The 24,132-nt window shown below is 40.3% G+C and overlaps 3 protein-coding genes across 7 annotated transcripts; 1 reads left to right on the top strand and 2 right to left on the bottom strand.

The window, feature by feature from the left end:
- Positions 1–1,015: 1,015 nt before the first annotated feature.
- Positions 1,016–10,178, bottom strand: si:ch211-212k18.5 (sal-like protein 4). 3 transcript variants are annotated; one of them, XM_026936826.3, is made up of 4 exons: positions 9,664–10,178; positions 8,713–8,859; positions 2,760–6,061; positions 1,016–2,543 (listed from the first exon to the last, which is right to left on the bottom strand). In XM_026936826.3, the coding sequence occupies exons 2-4, from the start codon at positions 8,786–8,788 to the stop codon at positions 2,301–2,303; spliced, it is 3,621 nt and encodes a 1,206-aa protein (XP_026792627.3). In that variant the 5' UTR covers positions 8,789–8,859; positions 9,664–10,178; the 3' UTR covers positions 1,016–2,300. The 3 variants fall into 3 exon arrangements, with proteins under 3 accessions (XP_026792627.3, XP_026792630.3, XP_053089429.1); XM_026936829.3 differs by having other exon boundaries at positions 9,721–10,178; XM_053233454.1 differs by lacking the exon at positions 9,664–10,178 and having other exon boundaries at positions 8,713–9,638.
- Positions 10,179–10,624: 446 nt separating this feature from the next.
- LOC113540382 (E3 ubiquitin-protein ligase CCNB1IP1) lies at positions 10,625–16,808 on the top strand. Of its 2 annotated transcripts, none has more exons than XM_026936834.3 (5): positions 10,625–10,718; positions 11,018–11,316; positions 12,320–12,466; positions 12,594–12,759; positions 16,457–16,808. In XM_026936834.3, the coding sequence occupies exons 1-5, from the start codon at positions 10,712–10,714 to the stop codon at positions 16,621–16,623; spliced, it is 786 nt and encodes a 261-aa protein (XP_026792635.1). In that variant the 5' UTR covers positions 10,625–10,711; the 3' UTR covers positions 16,624–16,808. The 2 variants fall into 2 exon arrangements, with proteins under 2 accessions (XP_026792635.1, XP_026792636.1); XM_026936835.3 differs by having other exon boundaries at positions 10,682–10,791.
- Positions 16,809–17,484: 676 nt separating this feature from the next.
- Positions 17,485–24,099, bottom strand: ttc5 (tetratricopeptide repeat domain 5). Of its 2 annotated transcripts, none has more exons than XM_053233455.1 (10): positions 23,977–24,099; positions 23,159–23,291; positions 21,462–21,673; positions 21,137–21,290; positions 20,354–20,445; positions 20,197–20,253; positions 19,697–19,843; positions 19,260–19,474; positions 18,998–19,142; positions 17,485–17,613 (listed from the first exon to the last, which is right to left on the bottom strand). In XM_053233455.1, exons 1-10 carry the CDS (start codon positions 23,977–23,979, stop codon positions 17,494–17,496), a joined length of 1,278 nt encoding a protein of 425 aa, XP_053089430.1. In that variant the 5' UTR covers positions 23,980–24,099; the 3' UTR covers positions 17,485–17,493. The 2 variants fall into 2 exon arrangements, with proteins under 2 accessions (XP_053089430.1, XP_026792633.3); XM_026936832.3 differs by having other exon boundaries at positions 23,933–24,062.
- Between the last annotated feature and the right edge of the window lie 33 nt (positions 24,100–24,132).

The raw sequence follows: 24,132 nt of genomic DNA, 5'->3' as shown, positions 1-24,132 counted from the left end.
TTAAACAGTTCCCAAAATAGATTAACAAAGAAAAACACTCACATACGCTGAGCTTTTTAAATGTAGAATCTTTCTGATATTTCAAAGCTTAGTTTAAAGCTTGAAGCTATTTGTTTATTTATTTATTTATTTGTTTGTTTATTTATTTATTCATGCTTCCTCAGAACACAGACAATCTGAAATAACGTTTTGTGTGGTTACTCAGTGAACACATCTAATCCACATGGCACATGGATGACCTCAAGGTTAATTAAACCAATTAATATAATCATTGTAGTAATAGTAACAATATATCTCAGGGGAAGAAAAAAACAAGCACAGAGAACTTGTGATCAGGACTCACCATTTGCTTACTTAATAACTCATGCATTTTTTATTTTCCCTTATCATTCAGTGATAAGTCTATTCCTATCCTGTACTTTTGATTGAGACATGCCTTGTGTCGCTTCTGAATGTGTGTGGACAAACTTCTAACCCTTTTTTGGGCTCATTGTCTCTCTCCCTCTCAACCTCAACATTCCTCTCCTTGGTTACCAGTTGTCATGGTTTCAAGGGCTCTGCAGAAGCAGGATTAGGAGGCATTTTGGGGACAGCTGGCTGGGTTGGTCCCCACTGCCCCCCTCCCTTCACCGCAGGTTCAGAGACGCTTGGGTGGGGTAAGGGGATCATTGTGCAGGGATTAGAGCTTCCTGTGTGTCAGTCCCATTACATAGGGAGGAGTAGAGGATGGAAAGAAGCTGAAAGAGTGAGAATGAAAGAGAAAATGAAAGAGAGCATATGAAAGCGAGCGTGACACAGAAAGAGGGTGTTGGAGAGGAGGGAGTGAGTGGAGGGGGTGCCTACAGCTGCACACTCAATCACAGTGCACAAGTTCGCACACATGCGTGCGCGCGCGCACACACACACACACACACACACACACACACACACACACACAGAGTCATACACACATATACCTATCAACATGCACACCACAGATCTGGTGAACTAAGCCATATGAAAGGAAATAGACTTTGAAAGGGCACCAAAAAAAGTACACAAAAGATCTCTGGGGCAGATACACAGAGTACTGAGGCTGGAAAACACAAACACACATTCTAAAAGAATGGACAGAAGAATGACTGTTATGGCAGTCATTCTCCTGTTCATTTGGTAATTCAACCAAATTGGGCTGAATTAAAATTCAGGACTTTTAACACAGAATCCTTTCTCTTCTTAACACGTGTGCAATATTACAAGTACAATATTTGGCACGTTTGCTACAAGGTTTACACACACCTACATACACACATAAAAGCACATCACACAAGTATTTATCTGAATGACATGACATTCATTCGGCTTTTATTCCTAACCTTCAAAACAATGAAGTAAAATTTTTTTAAAAGGCAACAGTGATGGGGAACTCAAAGTAAAAAAGCTAAGTGAGCAAAATAGAGTTCAAAGGGCAGCATTTTTCTTGAGTAATTTAAGGGAGACTATAAATGACCATTTGGGCAAACAAACTAAATGCCTGTAAATGAAATCAGGGTGCTTGCTGATACAGGTCAAGTCATCTCTCTGCCTAGATATTTTAGTACCTGAACAATCATCATTCTCGTCGTTGCTCAAGTCAATCATGCTTACTGAAGCGGCTCTGGTGTGTAAAACTTAGTCCTAACTTTCATCCTACTACATTACCTGGACAATATTGGACAATGCTTCAGTAAAATATGGACAAGGGATACAGTAATGAATCCAATAAAAATAATGGCATACCGAGATGTACTATATGTAAGTTACAAGACCTGGTTTACTAAATTTTACAGTGTAACTTTACTCAAATAAAACCTCATTAATAAAGACTTTAAGACATGTTGAGAGCAGTGCTGCTACATAGAATAACATCCAGTTCATACAGAAGCATTATAGTTACAATGAAGGGAGAGAAAACCATTAAAGAAAAGAAATAAAAGTTTGGATTCCATTTTTGTCCATCTCTACAGAGCTGACCAGTGTTGATGATATGGTATGCAAACGCTTTTTTGTCTTCAAATAATCTTACTTATGTTGGCATTATATCTATTGTAAAAGGTCAGAATTCAACATATTGTATAATTTGTAATATACAAATACCACCATTTTTTTCAACCTTTGAATATTTCCTTGTCTTCAGAAAAAGGCACTAATATTACCATGTTAACAGAATCACTATTATTCTACAATATCACAAATCTAAGAGCTACATCTAACACAAGAATAGTAAAAATGTTTGATTAAAAACTGACAAACACTATGTCTCTGCATTCTTTTACATTCTTTTAGGACCTGTCCTCAGGTTCCTGTCCTCCATCTGCTGAACCAGCAGTAGCCAGTGAATCCTCTGTTAAGGCCAATTTTTCTGAAGTCTTTTCCGTCCCATTTTCTCTGTCTTCTTGCAGGTTTCCACTGGAAGCATGAGGACTAGTCTCCATAGTGTCTTTATAATTTCCCTCTGCGGACTGTGGAACAACTGATGCATTCAGCTCATTGGTCATTCCTCCGCTATGGGTTTTCATGTGTCCCTGAAAACACACACACACAAAGAGAGAGAGAGAGAGCGAGAGAGTTAGTTTTTCAATGTCCGTGTAATAACGACCTAATAAATTTTGTTACACAGTTCCAATATCTACTTTAAACTAATAACAATTTATAGTTTTATAACAATTATGGAATGTGTTACAAACTAAGCTTCAACACATATGGCAATGCCAGATACAGACATGTTGCCGAAACCTTACCTTTAGTCCACTGCGGCTGGCATACTCTTTGCCACAGTGCATACAGCTGTAGGGCTTCTCAGAACGAGCAGGCGGTGGTAGAATCACTGGAGTATCTGGCTGGGCCATTTCAACTTCATCTTTAACCCAATTTCCATGATTTATCTCTGTGGGTTTGATAACCCCTTCCTTCCTCTTGGAATCTTGAACATCCCTAGGTATTGTGTTCTCACTCTCCTCCTCTGGTGCTCCATTAGTGACTATTGAGGGCAATGATTCACCTCCTTCACTGAGCTCAGGATCCATGCCCTTTCCATTAACAGGCATGGCCTTCTGTGTTCCTCTGAGCTCTGGCTTAGGCTGATGGGATGGGCTGGAGGGTGGTGTGAGTGCTGGAGAAAGATCAAGAGCTGCAGACTGAGGGTTGGATTTCGGCTCACTGACCACCAGATTAGAAGGTCCTGTGAAGTCTCTGCTGTTGGGCAAAGAATCCTGGGAACTGGTTCTCGTACAGAGGGAGAGAGGAATGTTCTCATCATCTTCCCTAGTCTTACTTACTACAGGACAAGTTTGAGGCTTATTATGAAGAGCTTTGAGAGCACTGAGACTATAATCACTAACACCGCTTGGGTTAGCGTCATTGTCAGGATCTTCTTCTAAAGGAGAGGAGTTAGCAGATGTGCTATCACTGGTAAATGGGCTAGTGGGGTCTTGCTTCTCTAAGACTTGATCAGTAATTGGATTTACTTGACTAACTGGTTTGTCACATGCATCTGAATCTTCTGCTTGTTTTGCATCAGGTGATGTGCTAGTTTTTGAAACAGTGCTTGACTGAAGTGTGCTAGCAATAGAAGAAGAAACACTCATACTCATATTAAGAGGAAGAGATTGGATGGTCTTTGGCAATACAACACTGCCCATTTGATCAGTTTGTTCCTCTGTTCCCAGATCTCCATTGCCCTCTGGTGGCAACTGCCCCCCTAGATGCATCCGAATGTGATGCTGTAGTACCACAGCATTGGTGAATTTACGCTGGCAGAGTGGGCAAGAATTCTGTGTGCGTGTATTTGGTGGACGTGCTCTGTGGGTGGCTAGATGAGCTCTTAGACTTCCTTTAGTGGAGAAGGAGCGACCACAAAGCTTGCAGGGGAAAGGACGCTCACCAAGGTGAGTGGCCTGATGAAGACGAAGTGCCCTGGGGCAACTAAGTACGCGCAGACAAACCCCGCATTGGTTAGGCACCAGGGATGGTAGGGAGGGAATTGATCCAGAGATGCTCTGGGTGCTCAAATCACTGTTGGGATTAGGATTTAGACCCAAGGCTGTCATCATCTCCCTCCTGTACTCTGAGATAGTATTTGTGGTTGTGGTGGTGGAAACATCATTAGCTTGAGTAATGCCATTAGTCTGGTCTTCACTAAAGGGTTTTGATGGAGGCTGCTTCTCTAACTTCTGTGCCAGTCTCTGGAGCTTGCAGGTGTCCGAAGTAGCAGTTGAAGAAGATGGAGAGGAGGAGGAGGGAGATGAAGATTGGGGTTTGGGGTAAGGGGAAAAGGGAAAAGTGAGCTGGGGGTGAGGGGAGGGAAGGTGAGGAGGCCGCAGGAGGGCCAGGCCAGGGTGATGAGGAGAGGGACCCGAGGGGAACAGGATCTTGGGGAGGTGGGCCAATTGAGAGTATGGAGAAGTGGGATGTATGGTGGAGTGAGGAGGGGTATTTTCATCAAATCTCTGTTGTTTAGCACCTTTAAACTGGTTTGTTATAGAAGAGGAAGATGAAGAGGGGGTGGTAGATGCAGAAGAAGACTGTATACTAGCTGAAGCAGATGCCACTGTTGCAGAAGATGCACGATTGAGTTGTAACAGAGAATGGGCAGTGGACAAGAGAGCCAAATCTACACTGGGAGGGAGTGGCAGAGAGGAAGAAGACAAGCGAGAAGATGAACCAGATAAAAAACCAAGAGCTAAGCCATCTGGTACACTCACACCACCTTTAACCGCAAAAGGTTCTTCATCTTCTGCACGGCGCTTCCTGCGTCTCTGTACTGCCACAAGCCCAGAGCCTGACTGGTTCTGCTCTGACAGAGCAGGTGGGAGTAGGGAAAGTGACAGCTCTGGGTTCTGCTCACGGTGGCGCAGAAAGTGGGCCTTAAGATTCCCACGTGTAGTGAAGCGACTGAGGCAGACAGGACACTGGTATGGCCTTTCACCTGTATGGGATCTCAGATGAATCTGTAAGGAGGAGTCACTGCTCAGAACTTTACCACAAAACCGACAGACATGTTGTTGGCGCCCTGTTGAGGTGCTCAATGACCCAGCTGAGGTTCCCACAGCAGAGCTGAGTGGCATCTGCTCCTGTGTGCTAGAGGTGAGCAGAGAAGGAGTTTGGTAACTAACAGCACTTGTCTGGCTCAATGATGTGTTTGAGGACTTTTCATGGAGGTAACGGGGAATACCCAGTGACAAAGAAAGAGGTAGCACAGAAGCTCCTGAGGACACCAGAGATGAGGCGGAAGAAGATGGTGTGGATGACGAAGAGGAATAAGAATCTTTGTGCCCATTAGTATTACAGATGTTGAGGTTTGAAACAGATTCTGGGATTAATGTTGGAAGAGAGGAGGATATGGAAGAGGCTGTAGATTGGGAAGGACCTGAAGTGGATAGTGAAGGTGAGAGAGATTCAGAGGTTCTTTGAGAGGTTTCCAGAGATGCTGTATCTTGGTTGGTGATTACTCCACCCAAACGTAGCACTTGTCTGCAGATTTCCTCAGTCATCTGCATTTGGTGTATCTGCCTCTGTTGCAAGACCCTAAGTTCTTCTAAAAGCACAGCCAGGGTAGGTGGCACATGAACCTCCTCTGGTAGACTGGAAGGGGGTTGCTGTGTGGAATTAGGGCTCCTTGCATGTGGAATAGCATTGAGTGATGATGAAGATGTGGAGGATGAACTGTTGGTTGTGGCTGAGATACCCATCTGAGGAGAGGATATGTTGGAATGAGGCTGGTGTACAGGAATGTGGGAAGCCTTCTGCTGGACAGGAGGAGGGGAGTGAGTCTGGGAAGACAGGGAAGGGTGTGGAAAATCTGGGGAGAGAGAAGAATGGGTATTGGGAAGAGATGTGGTGTAAGGGACAATATGACTGGGCCAGTGTGGAGGAGAGGAACTTTCATTGGGAAGAGAAGGGGCATGCAGGCCACCAGGTGATGGCCTTGGGGCAAGGGGAGGTTGACAATCTTGGAGAGATGAGGGGGATGGAGATGATGAGGAAGATGAGGTAGGTTCTGAAGCAAGAGAGTTTGATGGTGACTTCACAGCCAGCTGATTATCTGTAAAACAATAATACAGAAGTATGGGAATTAAACAGTGTACCTTTCTCTTCACAACCCTCATTTATTGCAGAGTCAGATTGTCCTAGAACGTGCTTATTGTGCTTATTAAGCATTTTTTTTCATCGGTTCCCTAAATTTGGATAGATCTGAGAAAATCGAGAGAACACTAAATTAAGAATCAGTTCTAACAAACTTTCATATTAGAGAACTTCATCTACAATTTTTGATTGACATCTATCATTTGTCTTAATTTTGGTAATTGTATTACATTGCTACAGATGAGTCCTGCAGGTGTTTGGTGAACTGCAGTTTGAAGGTTGTTATGCATCATGTTTCTTTTGGTTAAATATATTTAGGTGCATCACCTAATTATAAATATATATATATATATATATATATATATATATATATATATATATATATATATTTTACGCTCACAAGTTTCCCCACTTACAGATTTGAGAAACAGTCTCTGATGAACAACCTTCTTTCTTTACTCCTGCCACAGGCCACTGACCACCTTGCTGCTATGGCAACACATTGTAGAGGACAATGGGTATCACCACTACAATCCATAACCCTCTTAACCTAGCACTCTTTCCATCAGTTCTGTCTTTCATCTCTTCATTCATCCTTCCCCTGACACAAGGTCACAGGTCAGACTATACTATGGGTTTTGGGCACTGTCTTCATGCCTTGATTGGCCAGTTGATCTGACCTCTAGAGCCCAGAGGTCAAATTCTTTCAGAATCTTCAGCAGAGAGAAAGAAAATAAAGACGGGGGTTGGGAATTGGAAAGCTGAGTGACAGACTACCCTACTCTCCAGTGCACTTTGAATAACTGTACACAATGTTATGTCACCACACCTGTAAAATCTCAATAAATAAATCATCTTAACATTAATGGATTCAGCCAAACCATGTCAGCCAAGTCAAGAAAGTGCACTGAATCGGCAAAGCACACCTTTAGTAGTTCTGTATCTTTGAGAAATTCTTTACCCATCTGCATCCTACTCAATGGAACCCCCAACTGAGTAGGGGTATGTGGTGAATAGAATCAGGGGAGGTGGGGGGTTTACCGACTGAGTAGAGAGTAGGGGAGCACAAGGGAACAGAATAAGAGAGAGGAAAAAGAGAATAGAAAGAGAAGAGATTAATCTTTACCCAAAAAACCCCTTCTTCCCCTCCCTATAGCCTACACCTTATTCACAGTGAATAGTAAAGTTTTCTAAATGAATAAAAGACCCCCAGCAGTCAAGCAGAGAATGCTGGAAGTCTCTTGGAAAATTGGTACTATTAAAAAGATAACACAGTTATGGCCCCTGAATGATGCACGTCAAAGTAATGACTATAGTTACACAATGGTCAAAACCAAACCTCTGGCATTTAGATTTTTTTCTTTCCGAGTTTCAAGAAAAAATCTTCCAATCTTCTTTCAGAAACAAATCTTAAGCTATTACTTAGCCACAGGATGATCAGGTACCATATACACTGCAGAAATCTGAGCAGAATCTCCTGAACAATGACCCCACTCACTACATACAACAGAATCACACACTACAGCCATTACGGTGCTGTTGCTACCCAGATAGCAGGGTATGGCCAAATATGGTTGAGTTTAGACTTGCAAAGATCAGACATGAAGCATTGTGTTCAAATATCCTATATATGTTACAATAAATAGCCAGATCTTAATTTTTTTAAACCATATTTTGAATATGTGCCAAAATGGAACTAATGCTATTAACCATATCTAGTGCCTGTGTGGTACTGAACAGAAGTGGACCAACTGTGATATAATGTCATCAAAGCTGTGTTGTTGCTGTGGTCTGGCAGCAAAATTTAAACAAGTTCATCATTCACGTTGGCCAGGTAAAGTGCACACTTTCTGTGAACTCAAAGTAGAACATCTGAAGTGCCAGTTAATTTGGCTACATAGCAGTGCAAGCTTATCATATAAAATGGGTGAAATGAATTATATATTAAATCGATATTATTTCCCAGCAAACACATAACGCTGGCGTTTGCTTCCCCTTTGTTTATTTTTTGGGAACCATTTCACAGCGTTCTGGGAACGTTATATTTTGTTTATTAACAATGTCAGCGCTGTTCCTGAAACGTTCTAAGAACTTTAAAACGTTCTCTTACGCTTATAGGACAACTGACAAGGAACCTTAGTAGTGCTAGTTTTTTGTAAGTTTGCTTGTAGGTGCTAGTTTTTTGTAACCACAAACTAACGTTCTGGGACCGTAGCCATAACTTGGGGAAGTTTTTGAAGTTCGCCAAAGGTTGAGTTTAAGTCTTATTTTTGTATACAAACTAACGTTCCGGGTTAGAGGAAGAGATTGGATGGTCTTTGACAATATAACACTGCCCATGGAATTTTATATTATATATATATATATATATATATATATATATATATATATATATATATATATAATATAACATTCCATGGGCAGTGTTATATATATATATATATATATATACATATATATATGGGTCAATAAATATTCTGTATCACAGATATGATTGTGTATTCAGGAAAGCTAACAACGAACAGTTATTCATTTATTTATATTCCTTGCTGTTGCAGCACCTCTTCATTCAAACAGCACACGGTTGTAAGAAGCCAATAAATCTCTCACCTTGCGATGCCAGGCGCGTGCCCCCCGGATCCGCATTAACGAGCTGCTGCGGTCGTTTCTGCTTTCGGCGCGACATGATTCACGGCCAGAGCTCGACGAGTGACGGGGTCATCAGCCGGAGTCAACGGGTCTCCTCGAGGTTTCGCGCTGTCGTGAATTAGTCAATAAAAGCGACAATAAAAGTCGAGAAAGCGACTATAAAACTTCCCCACCACACACTCCCAATTTGTGCGACATCAACGCAAAGTCACGCATGTAGCACACTTTATTTGGAACACAAATCGATAACTTTAACACGCGCACTGATCGCGGAGCAGCAACCGTGACGTCCGCTGCGGTGCGAGCTGGCGAGTGCGCGTGGTGTTATTTCCTCAACAAGTCCCCTCTTTCTCAAACTTGCACGCTGTGCATGTACCCCTACTCCCAAACACACACACACACACACACACACATGCATGCACACACACACACACACACACACACAATCTCTCCTTGTTCTTTACTGACATTTGCATTTCAATAGCGTGGAACACCGTCTCTCTTTCTCTCCTGATCCCTCGCATCGCATTTCTCACACCATCAAAGCAATTAAAGGCAGTCTCTTTACTGTCAGAAAGCAAAATTATACTCATATAATTAATCACACTCTGTAATTCCGAACAAAAAAAGTGTAAAAGGCGCTGAGTGTAAGCAACCCTTGAAGCACCAGCACCATTAAAAACAACAACAACAACCAAACAAACGAGTGATGCCCCAAATAATGGAGAGAATTACTCATATAATTCTAATAACTTCAGCAGCGAGAGAGCTTTTCTGTATGCAAAGGGAGACACTTAGTGATAGACGGATAACAATAAGGACATAAATATCCAACTACTAGAAATTTAAAGTCCTTCATCAGCAGAAAGCAACTGTGCAAGAAAACAGAGCTACATACTTCATACTACATACTTGTAATCAATTCACGCATGTGCCTTTCTAACTGAGTGAAGTTCTAGGAGAACCGACCTCCCGTCACATCCTCAGTGTGTCCGCATATGTGGAGCTCTATTTAAAAGCCAGTGAATGGAAGGGAATTTCCAACAAAGGCGACCTGGACACAGTTGAGTGAGCATCTTTCTTTCTGCACCCCGGGATCCATTGCTGCCTTGCACAATGCCTCCCTTTCACCCCGCCTGTATTCCCATACACCACGTGGAGGAGTGATGAAGGGAAAAGCCATTTTTAATTAGATGCAGCACACACATATCCATCCTAACTAATTTGTACATAGACCCCCTGAAGCAGATCTCTGAGTTTACCTATCTCTTTAGCCTGTTTATTTAGGGTGTGTTTGAACTCTCAGAAAGCACAGTGCTTAAAGATGTTGTAGGAGGTGAAGTTTAAAATAAAATTTCAAGACGTTTGAAAGGCGACGTAATCACCGACCGCCCCGAGAGCTCGCGAGCTCATTTACAACACTGCCGGGTTCCTCGTCATCCCAGCACATTAAAGGCGTAATAAATTAATGCTGCCTTCACGTGCTCGTCGGATGACCCCGGTTGTCAAGTTGTAATTATGAAGTCTTTGCGTTCATGTAAACTGCTAATGTTGGCCATTTAAGTATCCTGATTTATTTTGGTATCTTTTTAACATTTCCCAGCAATTCAGAAATGTATGTAATGCAAACAAAGCTTACAGATGTACGTTTAGTCATGTTTTTTGGTTTAAACAATGACAACTACAAGTTGTATTTAATAAAAAAATAAAAAAAATAAAACAATGACCACTAACTTTCATTTTCGTCGCAATGACCAAAAAGTTATGAAGAACTAGACACTTTTGATTACAATTACTTCCCAAGCTCACACCTCTAATTACAACTTGAGTAGATGTTTTTGTGCGACTTAGATCGGGAACTAGCGTTTACAGTAAATCAGGTAGCTTGTGAATGCACCATAATGAGGTCCCTACTTCACAAAAGCTCTAAGTACTTGACAGCCGTTTAGCGGGTTTGGAAATGTCAGGTAATGGTGTCTTACTGAACAGGGCCTGTGTGCCTTAAATGTATTAAACGAGTCAAATACACACGATATAGCGGTAATAGTTGAATTATGTTTAATTATCTTGTTATATATATTGTTTTATTTACTAGCAGCTACTAGCAAAACTCAGTTTTAGCTAGCTAGGTGTTTAGCGGTTAGCTCTAGCCCCAGAGTTACCCTTTTACTAGCTTGGGTGCTAATCTCAGTTCAACTCGCGATTCATCTTTGTGTCTCTTTTTTTGTTTTGTTTTGTTTTGTTTTCCCGTTTCCTCCTGGTTTAGCCATGTCCATGTATGACTACAGCCTGATCTGTAATTTCCCCAAGTGTCGAGGCAGGCTGAGCGGCTTCGCCTGGGTGACGGCCTGCTCTCATATCTTCTGTGATCGGCACGGCTCCGGTGAGTTCAGCCGCACTCCGGCCATCTGCCCTGCCTGTTCCTCTGCCCTGTCAGGAAAACTGGACATCGTGCGCACTGAGCTGGCACCTTCTGAGCAATACAAGGCCATGGTTTTGGTAGGATTGCGACCTGAGACCGTTCTGGATATCAGCCATCGAGCTCTGGCCTTTTGGACATACCAGGTTCGCTTTGTATTCAAGATCACCCACTTACATCTGAGTACAAACAATACAAAAAAATAAATAAATAAAAACACATCACTTTACTTCTCACTGATTTCTAGAAGTCTGGAAAAATTTACAGTTTAAAGGTACTCATACCAGAATGTTCATTCATTCATCTTCAGTAACTGCTTAATCCTGTGGTGGATCCAGAGTTCATCCCAGGAACACAGACATGAAGTGGGAATACAAACTGGATTTTACACCAGTCTGTCACAGCATTCCATGCATACACACATTCACACCTACTGGTAATTTTAGGGGCAATTCACATACCAGCATGTTTTAGGGAGGTGGGAGGAAACCAGAGAACCTGGAGAAAACCCACACAGACACAGGGAGAACATGTAAAACTCCAGACAGACAGTAGCTCAAGCTAAGGATTGAATCTAGAAACATGTTTTGCAAAAAGCATTCTGTTGTCAAAGTAAAACACAAGACATAAAGGCTCTAAATGTGTTGATTTAAGACATTATCTTATTTTCTGCACTAATACTGTATCAATAATGCACATCGCATGTATTTTCTCTTTTTACAATACAGTTAATGATAATAAAATTATTATTAAACTGAAATATATGAAGTCTGGAAAGTTTAAAAAATTGTAATAGCTCTGTAATGTGTAGTAGCTCTGTCAGGTTCGGTGACTGAGAGGCTTATGGCACATCTCTGACTCCTTTCTCTGGATTCTTTTCAAACAGCTTTACTTTTGATTTTGTCGTGTTGTATATTATCGTGTTGTTTGCAGACTATATCTGTGTTATGGTGTCATTTTTGTAGATAAATTGCAAAATAGTGGTAGATCATCCTTTTTCACAGAGAAACCATGGAAGAGACATACTTTTGTACTCAACTGTTTTAATGCTTAGCTATTCACAGTACTTGCTTGAAATGAGTGTTAGTTGTAAGTGCAACCCTGTGAGCCAGGGCCTACTTGATATACTTTTGGATTAATGTGCTTCAGGTAAACCAAGAAAGGTTGCTCATGGAGTACAGTTTGTCCCGAGCAGAGGTGCAAGTTGGCCAAATGGAGAAGGTGATGGCACAGCAGAACCAATCCAAAGAGCATGAGCTGAATGCAATGCGAGAGGAGATTGCCTCACTGAATAAGGTTATTACTATTTCACTGAATACTTTTAATCCTAGTAGATTTTTATGTGTGCTGGGTAACATGAATCAGGTTTGATTGCTTTTCTGAACCAAGTATTTTAGGCTAAATTTTCTCGCGCTGTGTCCAGAGGCTGGAGGAATATAAGCGAAAATATAGTGAGGTTTCAGAACTTCTGGTGAAGAGAAACAGACAGTATCAGAAGCTTCAGGGGCTGTTTGAGACTTTGAGGCTACGTACCATGGAGGCTTCTGACAAAGATGGACCTAACCAGGCTGCCCATGTTTTCCCCTCTGGTGAGTGGTAAGATTTGGTTGAGTGAACGCCAAGAGGAGGTCAAGGTATGGAAAAGAAAATGACAGGAATCTCTGGCTACTACCTCTGTAGTGCTAAAGTTGAAAACACATAGTAAACTAGTCATGTCTCATAAGGCATGTCATATATCCTGTATACAGTGTGTGTGTGTGTGTATATATATATATATATATATATATATATATATATGTATGTATATGTGTGTGTATATACATGAAAGTATTGGAACAGGAAGGCTAATTATTTTTTTTTCCCCATACATTGATGTTTTGTGATCAAAAGATAAGACGACAGATCAGAATTTCAGCTTTCATTTCCTGATATTTATATCTAGCTATGTTAAACAATTTAGAACATGGCACCTTTTGTTTGAACACACCCATTTTTCAAGTGATCAGGAATACTGGAATATGTGACTGACAGGTGTTTCTTGTTGCCCAGATGTGCCCTGTTAGACTGATTGTTTAAACAATTAACAGCTCTGAATGTCTACTCTTGGTTTGAGCCCTGGGTTTCACCTGTGAAGACTGCATTTGTTGTTAATAAGGATAAACCAACATGAAGATTAGATAGCTGCCTATGGGAGAAAAACAAGACATTCTGAAGCTGAGCAAAGAGGGAAAATCGATCAGAGCCATTGCACAAGTATTGGCTATTCCCAATGCTTGTGCAGTAACTCTGATCTGAATGTCCTGAAAAAGAAAGAAACCACTGGTGTACTAACAACCAGACATGGAACGGGTCGGCCAAGGAAAAGAACAGTAGTTGATGACAGAAACATTGTGAGAGCTGTGAAGAAAAAACGAAAACAACAGTCAGTAACGTCTCCAACAACCTCCACAGGGCAGGGGTGAAGGTATCACAATCCACCATTTGAAGAAGACTTTGAGAGCAGAAATATAGAGGCCATACCACAAGATGCAAACCACTCATCAGCAGTAAGAATCTGAAAGCCAGATTAGAATTTGCAAAGAAATACAGAGATGAGCCGCAAAAGTTCTGGAACCAAGATTAACCTCTACCAAAGTGATGGAAAGGCCAAAGTGTGGAGAAAGAAAGGATCTGCTCATGATCCAAAACATATGAGCTCATTGGTCAAGCACAGTGGTTGTAGTGTCGTGGCTTGGGCTTGCATGGCTGCTTCTGGAACGGGCTCACTGATCTTTACTGATGATTATAACTCATGACGGTAGCAGTAGAATGAATTCAGAAGTTTACAGAAACATTCTGTCTGCCAATTTACAGAGAAATGCATCCAATCTAAATGGGAGGAACTTAATCATGCAGCAAGACAATGACCCAAACACACTTTAAACACAAAAAAGAACTTCATCAGGGGAAAAAAGTGGAAGGTTTTAAACTGGCCAAGTCAATCACCAGACCTTAACAAAATTGAGCAGCATTTCACCTGCTGAAGAGGAGACTGAAGGGAGAAACCCCCAAAACAAATAACAAGAAACAAATAAAAAGAAAAGCATCACAAAAGAAGAATGCAACAGTTTGGTGATGTCAGTGGGTCACCGGCTTGATGCAGTTATAGCAAGCAAGGGATATGCGACCAAATATTAAGTGTTATTTACTTTAAGACTAACTGTTCCTATACTTTTGTTCACCTAACAGTTGGGTGGTCTGCCACCAAATGTGCCATTTCCTAAGTTGTTTAACACATCTAGATGTAAATATCAGGATATGAATGTTGAAATTCTGATCAGTTGTGTCATATTTATTTTTTGATCTCTTGATACATACATACATTATATATATATATATATATATATATATATATATATATATATATATATATATATATATATATATATATACACACACACTAATTGAGCACTTTATTAGGAACACCTGTACACCAGCAGTGCAACACATAAAATCATGCAGATATGGGCCAGCAGTTTCAGGTAATGTTCACATAAACCAGCAGAATGGGGGAAAAATGTGATCTCAGTGATTTTGACTGTATGATCAAACTGCTGATCTCCTGGGATGTTCACACACAACAGTCTCTAGACTTTACTCAGAAAGGTGCAATAAAGAAAAAAACACCCAGTGAGCGGCAGTTCTCTAGACGGACACACCTTGTTGATCAGACAAAGAATGGATAGACTGGTTCAAGCTGACGGAAAGGCTACAGTAACTCAGATAACCACTCTGTACAATTGTGGTGAGCAGAAAAGCATCTCAGAATGCACAGCACGTCGAATCTTGAGGCAGATGGGCTACAACAGCAGAAGACCATGTCGGGTTCCACTCCTGTCAGCCAAGAACAGAAAGCTGAGGCTGCAGTGGGCACAAGCTAACTAAAACTGGACAGTTGAGGCCTGGAAAAATGTAGCCTGGTCTGATGAATCTTGGTTTCTGTTGGATAGGGTCCAGCAGAATGATAGGGTCAGAATTTGGTGCCAACAGCATGAATCCATGGACCCAACCTGCCTTGTGTCAACAGTCCAGGCTGGTGGAGGTGGAGTAATGGTGTTGGGAATGTTTTCTTGGCACACTTTTGGCCCGTTAATACCAGTCAATCATGGCTTGAATACCACAGCCTGTTTGAGTATTGTTGCTGACCATGTGCATCCCGTCATGGCCACAATTTACCATCTTCTAATGACTTCTTCCAGCACGATAATGCACCATGTCACAAAGCAAAAGTTGTCTCAAACAGGTTTCATGAACATGACAATGATTTCAGTGTTCTTCAGTGGCCTTCCTAGTCACTGGATCTGAATCCAATAGAACACCTTTGGGATGTGGTAGAATTGTAGATTCGTAGCGTGAAAGTACATCTGAAAAATTCGCAGGAATTGCGTGATGAAATCATGTCAACATGGACCATAATCTCAAAGGAATGTTTCCAACAACTTGTGGAATCCATGCCAAGAAGAATTGATACTGTTTTGAGAGCAAAGGGAGACACTACCCAGTATTAGTATAGTGTTCCTAATAAAGTGCTCATTGAGTGTGCGTGTGTGTATATATATAATTACTGCCATTATTGCAATGCTTATTACATTGTTCATCCATTAACCTTCAGTAATCATTTGGTCAGGGTTGCAGTCAATCCAGAGCCTAACCTGGGAACACTGGGCATGAGGCAGGAATATAGCCTGAATGGGATGCCAGTCTATTGCAGGGCACCATGACCACACATTCACACACTCATTCACATCTAGGGCCAATTTTCAGTAGCCAGCCCACCTACTGGCATACTTCTGGGACATGCGAAACTCTGCACAGATTGTAATCTGAGCTCAGGATTGAACAGGGGATCCTTGAGCTGTGAGGCAGCATAAATATTTGATTACTTATAAATTATATGATTTTAAAAAAAAGGGTAAGGTCTTTTGGACATTTTACTCTCACTGCTGCCACATTTCACTACTCTGAATAGGTTGAGAAACTTTGAAAAGCATTCTTAAATACCTGCCCATTTAAAAGTACAGAAAAGTCTAAAACATTTTTTGTACATTGCACCCATTCTTAGCCATAAGTCTAGGATTAAATATGCTGATTTCGAAGAATGTTTCATTGCATTAAACCAATATTTTATTCTGAGCATCTTTATACATACCTGCCCAACTTTGTTAGTATTCTGTACAAGTAATATAAAGCAGACCATTTATGTGGTTGTTAAAGACTAACGTTGGTCTCTACACTTGTTCCCCTCAGGAATAATTAGACAGCGCTCTCCCCACACCACTCCTCCTTTCTTAGCTGTGGGTCCCGAAGGTGACAAGCTCTTCCATTCTGTCCTAGAACCAGAGAGCTTCAAGAGCTTTTTCCAATTTAGCTCACCGCCAAGAGAGAAAGGACATTCCTTTATAAAGAAAAACTGACTGCATAAAAACTGACAGTTTGGTATGCATCTGTATTTTTCCATTACACTTGTTATATTCTTTGGGTACACTTTGATGTACGATTTGTCACCATTGAATTATTTAATTCCTCTCAGTGTTCATTGCGAAGTTGTTTATAGATAATAAAGTTGTTTGGACTGGTGTCAGCAAAGTATGCTGCTAAATCGTGTAGTGTGATGATATGACAAGTTTTTTTTTTTTTTTATTATTCCATGTCAACTCAAGTAGGAGTGTACTTTGTTTTCAAGACCATTCTCCTCTCACTCCTGCTGTCTTTTATTTCTCTCTATTGCTACAGTGTGGGGGCTTTGTGCAGCATAATACAGGTTAGACTGCAAATAGCCTAGTTTAGCACTTGCAGCAAACATTTTATCCACTTTCTTAATGAGTGAGGGTAGAAACCTTAGGGGATGGCAAGTAATAATTATTATAATCATATAATAATAAGGATGGTGACAATTGCCAGTTTGTCACACAGCTAGATAGAAAGCATAAAAGTTCAGTTCAGAAGTCTGATGATGTAATCTCTGCCCTCTCTTCTCCACTTGTTTGAGGAATGTTGTACATGTCAGATGTTAGGTATATTTGGCAAGATCATAACTCATCTTATAAATCACATGACAGATTCTTAAGTATTTTAGGAGCACCACTGGGAAAGTTTTATTGTCTCAGATCTGGATCAGGTATCTGAATCTTTTTTTTTTTTTTTTACAAAAACACCCAGCAACATCAGTGAAAATAAAAATAAAAAATAAATATGTACAAATAAATTCAACTAAACAAAATGTTACACACTATGTACAACCAAAAATGAAAAAGATTCGGCTCCATTGTCTACTCTGCACTCGCTCATTCGGAGTGCGGTTTGTAACTGACTGAAGTTGCTGTTTGGCTTTGCATCGCTTGTCTCTTTCCATTCACAATAAGCAGTAGAGGAGTGTCCACACGTATACTGCGGAAATCATAAGACTGCAAGGAGAAGGGTTAGAGATGTAAGTGACAAGTCTTATATGTGAAACATTTAACATATGCTGTACTTTAATGATGCATAGATACGAAAAAATTGCGGCTGAATCCAAATTTCATGAAACACTGGGTTAAATATCAAAAAGTGACTCTCAAGTACTTTTTTAATTTATTTGCAATAAGTTTTTGTAACATGGCAGAAATTAGAGAAATTTCATTTTGATTTTGAAACTGAATTATAAAATACAAACAAACAGATTTATGAGAAAATAATTTACATGAACATTTACACAAGAAATGTAGTATTTACAAAAATCCAGTTTGTTAGGAAAATGTTTGAATCTTATGAGAGCTCCTGATTTATTTATGTATAAATCCTTACGTTAACTCACTAATGTGAAACTTATTTGATAGGGTTCAGAATCATTTAGATTGGTTAAACAGCTCATTTATTATACACATACATTTAATGAAAATGTTGTGAAACTCATTAATTTTCAGCAACCTCTTTTTCCATGGTCAGTGTCATGGTGAACACTAGGCATAATAGAGAAATTTACACTGGATGAGGGAGTCCCTCACAGACACAGGGCATCACACACATTTACACCTGGGGCAATTTCTCATAGCCAGTCCACCTACAAGCATGTTTTTGAAGAACCTGGAGGAAACCCACACAGACATGGGGAGAAACTCCAGACAGACAGTAACCTGAGCCCAAGATTGACGCAGGACCCTGGAGCTGTGAGGTAATAACACTACCCATTGTGCCACCAAAATTTTGTGAAACAAATCCATACATTAAAACAATTAAGACCAGCCATTCAATTAGGACAAATGTGATGTTATATAAAAGGAGGAAGATTTAGCCTATGTCTGTGGTACCTGACACTCTGCAATAGCGGAGCTGCATTACTAGAAGATTCAAGGCAAACTGCAATTATGAGGGCTCTTTCACCATTTCAATCTCGTCCTTTTAAGCTCGATGAGTTTTGCCTTTTGCAATGTTTTTTCTGGGCGTTACTAGACAAATAATTTCTGCCATGAAAACATTTGGTACAGGTACAAGTCAGCCTTGTGAAAGTCAGAGACTTGTGCAATTAAAACCAAAAAAACAGTTCTATCATAGGCTTTACTCTGCAATTAAAGTTGCCTTTTCTTGTTGTTCCACTCCGATATGAAAAATGAACTCTTTTCATATAAAATAGCACAACAGCTGACAGAATTTCACATGTAGATGCATTTTACTATGCCAAATGCGGATATGCATCTGGATGGTTGTTCTATTGTACTTTATGGATTTTTTTCTTGCTTATTATATATGGTGGTTCACAAAAACCTATAACACAATGTCAGTAGGTGTCAAGTAGTGAATGAGTGCATGTACCTTATCACTGTGTGTTATGCTGTGCCGTTTCACTTGTGGTTCAGGAATAACTACTGTGTCTCCGATTAACACACCCCAGCCGTCAGCTATGTTATAAACCATGACCACACAGCATGTCTCCTCGCTGTCCACCATCCCAAATGTACTGTGAGGAGAAAAATATTATTATTATTATTAATAGGCAGTAACACAGCACTGAAGGGTGTAGATAACATGAAATTACTGCATAAATTGTTTACTAATTGTTAACTAATTAACTCACAAGGCCATGCGGCCCTCCATAGCCAGACTGAAGACGACCTTTCCCATGGCTGCAACACCAGTATTGTGGCCGTGTGCAAGAGCAGCAAAACTGCGGAGCTCCAGGCTTCCAGTGCGGCCTGTCGGGGAGCAATACTGAGGCGAGGCACAAGGACCCAAAGCCGACACGCTCAGGGAGGAGAGCATGTTACGCAGGCGCCGTGCTTTTACTTTCCCCTGAGGGACAAGGACAGAGGAAGAAGATATCACCTTGTACTGGTAATAGCTTTAAGGGTCAAGCTTATCCACCAGGCTTATATACGAAAATTCGTATATACACTTTCAGTAGCTGCCGTTTATAGCATTCTGTTGCTATTCACGGCATTCAACTACTATGAAAGCACTAACAAAATCAATACTTTATATGTCATCATGATACAACATTTTCATAACACTCACCTTATTCTCCATTAGACCAGTTACTTGGTCTAAGTATTTCAGCAAAAGCTTCTCTCTTTCAGTAGGTTCCTCCCAGCCGGGGTCAAGAGCTGCAGCTCGACTGTATCCAGCCAAAGCTGAACTGAACATTTCCTCATACTGGAACAGCTAATGTAGCAAAGTCAGAAATAAAAGCTGAAGTTAGGAAGGTCTGCACAATGCTAACAGTTTCTTCACACAAAAATTCAAGAAAGAAGTTACAATAAGTCAATTTCACACTGACATGGGCATACAGTTTATAAGATAAAAAATTAGAAAAGCCAAAAATTTAGTTTTTATATGATTTACAGTAAGCCAAGAGCATGTTTACTGAATAATTTGAGGCAAATCTACCTAAATAGTATCACTAAAACCTTGCTCTGTTGCGCAGCACAAAGCTCTACTTTGTAGGTTGGAGTTAATCTGAATAAATGAATCATTAGTTTGAAAGAGCACAAAAACAAAAAAAACAAGAGAATTACTGTGGCACGATTGAAGTGCAGATCAGCATTTAAGGCAGATGCTTTGTCAATTTTCTCCTGAAACAAATAAACAATACATACAATTAGCAGGATAATCAGTAGAAATATACAGAATACAATGGCCTCTGAATAATCTATCCAGTGTGTGTCTACTCACAGCTTGCGAATAGGCACTAAGAGCTTGCTGAGACATCTGAGGATTTTGTCCACTGCTGAAGAACAAGGAGATGTATGCATTCCCTAAGATGTCTGCTCAGGAAAGGATTCATTTAATTCATTTCAATTTTACTGAACAAATTTGCCATCTTATATAATTTATAATTCAGTCAATCCACCCACACAGCATTATCAGATATCATGGCATCAAGATCACACACACACACACACACACACACACACACACAATGCTGTGCAAAAGTCTTGGGCATGTGCAAAGAAATGCTATAACCAATGATGCCTTTAAAATAATGAAGTTCAATGTTTTCTACATTAAAAAAATCTATAAAGAGCAATAAACAGCGATAAACTAAACAAACTCTATATTTGGCATGACAACCCTTTGCTTTTTAAAAATGTATCAATAGTCTCAGATACATTTTGTGCAATTTTATAAGGAAATTCACTGGTACATTTTTCTAAGCATCTTGGAGAATTTGCCACAATTATTCCAGAGATTTTGACTAGCACACTTGCATCTGTTTTTGTAGGTAAAACCCAACAGACTTCTTAATGTCTATAAAGAAAATTTAGGGTGCTTAAGACTTTTGCACAGTATTGTAGACACACACATATACACATATTATCTATGGATAAAGAGATAAATTGACAAAAATCTAGACAGGTATATATTGTGTATGTGTGCGTGTGTGTAAAACAGCAAAATTTATAGTTAAGGAAGTCATCCATAATTCACAAGCAAATCAAATTATAGCAAACTTACACCAGGATGTTCCATCTGTGACATCCAGCTGCACAGCCTGCCTAGCCAAATCCACACTCTCCATGATACGCTTGCCTTGCTCCTGAGCGCCTCCTTCTGGAGGCAACTGCCTCAGCACCATGGAGAGGTTTCGCAAAGACACTTTATTTTTACTCTGAAGAAGGAACAGAGTGCAAACATTACAAAGAAAATCCCTAAAGTCACAGATATACAGTCATATTTATATGGAATGAAATTAGTTAACAGAATCTAGTTTTACACACACGTATTTGCCAAAAATGTTTCAAAACCACTGTGCTTCCAGCATGATTTTTCTCGCATGTACCTGCTGTTGCGCTCCAGTAAAACAGGTCTTTGCAGCAATCAGGTCACCTTTCTTCCAGTACTGCTCGCCTAGCGTATTCCACGCCTCCACCAGGCCTGGCTCCAGTTTTACTGCCTTTGAGAGGTTCTCTTCTGCTGCCTGACTGAACTGTGGAGCTATGTTCAGACATCGGCCCCGCAGGAGCAAAAACTGAGCGCTGTTTTTGTAGAGATCTGCAAAAGGATGAGGACATATGTGCATTTGAATTATGAGCTGTGTATTACATGAAATATGCAAATATAAAATTGCATAATATATATTATCTCATGTAAATCTTAAACCATGCCCCCTTTTTATGCAAACTCATCCCATCTTTTGACAATGTTAAATAGATTTTAAATCTCATCTTAATTTTTGGCCTTGCATAAGGTGTGGTGTCCTGTTTTGTAATATTTGTATAATCAAAATTCAACCAGATGAAATAACAGAGAGATTGATACAGCACCACAACAGAAGAACCACATATCAAGGAAAACGATTAAAAAAAGTCAACACATATGATGTGATTGTATAAGACAGGTAACATCTACTGTTTCCTGGATCGCTGACTATCTGTCGGATAGGCCCCAGTTTGTGTGGCTGGGGAGCTCCCTGTCTGATGTGGTGGTTAGTTACACACTTGTCTCTATTTCTGTTCACTCTGTACACCTCAGACGTCCAGGATAACTCTGAATCATGCCAACTGCAGAAGTTCTCTGATGACTCTGTGGTAGTGTGATGTATTAGAGATGGGCAGGTGTTGGAGTACTGGGAACTGGTGGATAACTTTATGAAGTGGTGCAGCAGGAATCATCTGCTCATAAATATAAACAAGACCAAGGAGATGGCGGTGAATTTTAGAAGGACGAGAACTGTGACCAAGCCAATAAACAGCATGGATGAAGAGGTTGGAATTGTCAGATACTACATGTACTTGGGTGTTCACTTGAACAACAGACTGGACTGGAGGACCAACACTGATGCTGTGTACAAGAAGGGGATGAGCAGACTCTGTTTTCTGAGGATGCTCAGCTCTTTCACTGTATGCACCAGTCTGTGGTTGCAAGTGCCATCTGCTAGGGAAGCAGCATCAGCGTCAGAGATCCAGCAGGATCCAGAAACTCATTCATGAGACCAAAACTATCACTGGACAAACCCTGGAGACTTTTGAGTCAGTGAGGAATAGGAGGTCACTGAACAAATTGCTCTCCATCATGGACAATCCATCACCCCTTTCATGACACACTATAAAGACAGCAGAGCTCAATTTCCAACAGCCTTCAGCTCTGCTGCAATAAAGGACATTTTAGGAAATCATTCTTACCTTTCATCATAACACTGTACAACAGCTCATCTCTGTGTGATAGGTGAACACACTACTGCACAACCATCTGTACATACTGTTTATGTCACTGCCATTTTTGCACACTTGTTTTTATTACTCTTTTTAATGTACATGTCTTTATTTAAAATTCAGTGTGCTTTTTGTAGATCTGTAATTCTGCTTTTAATTTTATTGTTAGTCTTTATGCTGCTGTAACATAATTTCCCTCACAGGATCAATAAAGTATATCTAGCTATCCCTCTATCCATCTCTATCTTTCTGGCACCAGTGGAATCTCATACTTGCTTGCAAAGCTTATAAAGCTACATTATCTGTGAGTGTAAATTAAACTCACCTTCCTTCTCCTCCAGCTTCTTTAGTGTCTTATTCATCTCTTGGGCAACATCATTCTGTTTTCTATGGGCATCTTCCACACTATGCGTCTCAAAATAGTGATCCCTAAAGTGATAAAGTCCATCTACAAGTTCCTGAGAAACAACACAAAAATATGTTAATGTTTTAACTCCAGTATATGTTCTAGATCTAGATACTACAATATAATGCTCCAGCTCCAGACAGATACACTATATGGCCAAAGGTTTGGACACCTGAGCATCACACCCATATGTGGGCCTTCCCCAAACTGCTGGAAGCACACAATTGTATAGAATGTCTTTTCCCACAGCCATACGCCTAAATCTAGTGGAAAGCCTTCCCAGAAGAGTGGAGGTTATTATAACAGCAAAGGAAAGACTAAATCTGGAAATTGGATGTTCAACAAGCACATAAGTGTGTGATGGTCAGGTGTCCACAAACTTTTGACCATATAGTGCATGTGTTGCAGAAACAACATACTACAGCTCATAGTACACACAAACTAAATAAGTCAAACAATATAATAAATAAATACCTACATAAATAATATAGACGTTTACAGTTTTACTACTACCTCCCTATAGCAGCTTGTGTTGCTAGTAAGCCATGTATTCGTTGTTATAGTGATAGACGGGAGGCGAAGCAGCAACTGCACAACTCCCTCAGCTAGCAAGTTAGCTATCAGTCTAGATCTCCTCATTCTAAATATGAACGAAGACAACCTGCATACTGCGTTTATATAAGAAGTTCATACCTTTAATACTTGCAAATCGTCTTTGTCAGATGTTTTATGCTCACCATCGTTATCAACTTCAGCCATCTTTAGACAGGAAGAGCCGAAGCCCCAAACCGCGACTCCGCCTGCTGGTCAGGAGGCTAACATGCACAATGACGTGTTGTTGATGTACAGAAAACTTTTATAGTCATTTCTCTGTTTTAATAGACCATACCATT

The sequence above is a fragment of the Pangasianodon hypophthalmus genome, chromosome 4 (genome assembly GCF_027358585.1).
Source record: "Pangasianodon hypophthalmus isolate fPanHyp1 chromosome 4, fPanHyp1.pri, whole genome shotgun sequence".
Classification (NCBI taxonomy): domain Eukaryota; kingdom Metazoa; phylum Chordata; class Actinopteri; order Siluriformes; family Pangasiidae; genus Pangasianodon; species Pangasianodon hypophthalmus.
This window is presented reverse-complemented; position numbering and strand designations above follow the sequence as displayed.

Bases quoted from the DNA above. Each gene is read 5' to 3' on its own strand.
- LOC113540382 (XM_026936834.3), top strand. The intron at 11,317-12,319 runs GTTCGCTTTGTA...AATGTGCTTCAG, and splicing joins TGGCCTTTTGGACATACCAG to GTAAACCAAGAAAGGTTGCT. The intron at 12,760-16,456 runs GTGAGTGGTAAG...TGTTCCCCTCAG, and splicing joins TGCCCATGTTTTCCCCTCTG to GAATAATTAGACAGCGCTCT.
- ttc5 (XM_026936832.3), bottom strand. From the start codon at position 23,998: ATGGCTGAAGTTGATAACGATGGTGAGCATAAAACATCTGACAAAGAC. The intron at 23,292-23,932 runs GTATGAACTTCT...GTTGTTTCTCAG, and splicing joins ACGATTTGCAAGTATTAAAG to GAACTTGTAGATGGACTTTA. The intron at 19,143-19,259 runs GTGAGTTAATTA...TTCTCCTCACAG, and splicing joins ATGGAGGGCCGCATGGCCTT to TACATTTGGGATGGTGGACA.
- si:ch211-212k18.5 (XM_026936826.3), bottom strand. From the start codon at position 8,788: ATGTCGCGCCGAAAGCAGAAACGACCGCAGCAGCTCGTTAATGCGGAT. The intron at 6,062-8,712 runs GTGAGAGATTTA...ATTGTTTTACAG, and splicing joins CACGCGCCTGGCATCGCAAG to ATAATCAGCTGGCTGTGAAG. The intron at 2,544-2,759 runs GTAAGGTTTCGG...GTGTGTTTTCAG, and splicing joins CCAGCCGCAGTGGACTAAAG to GGACACATGAAAACCCATAG.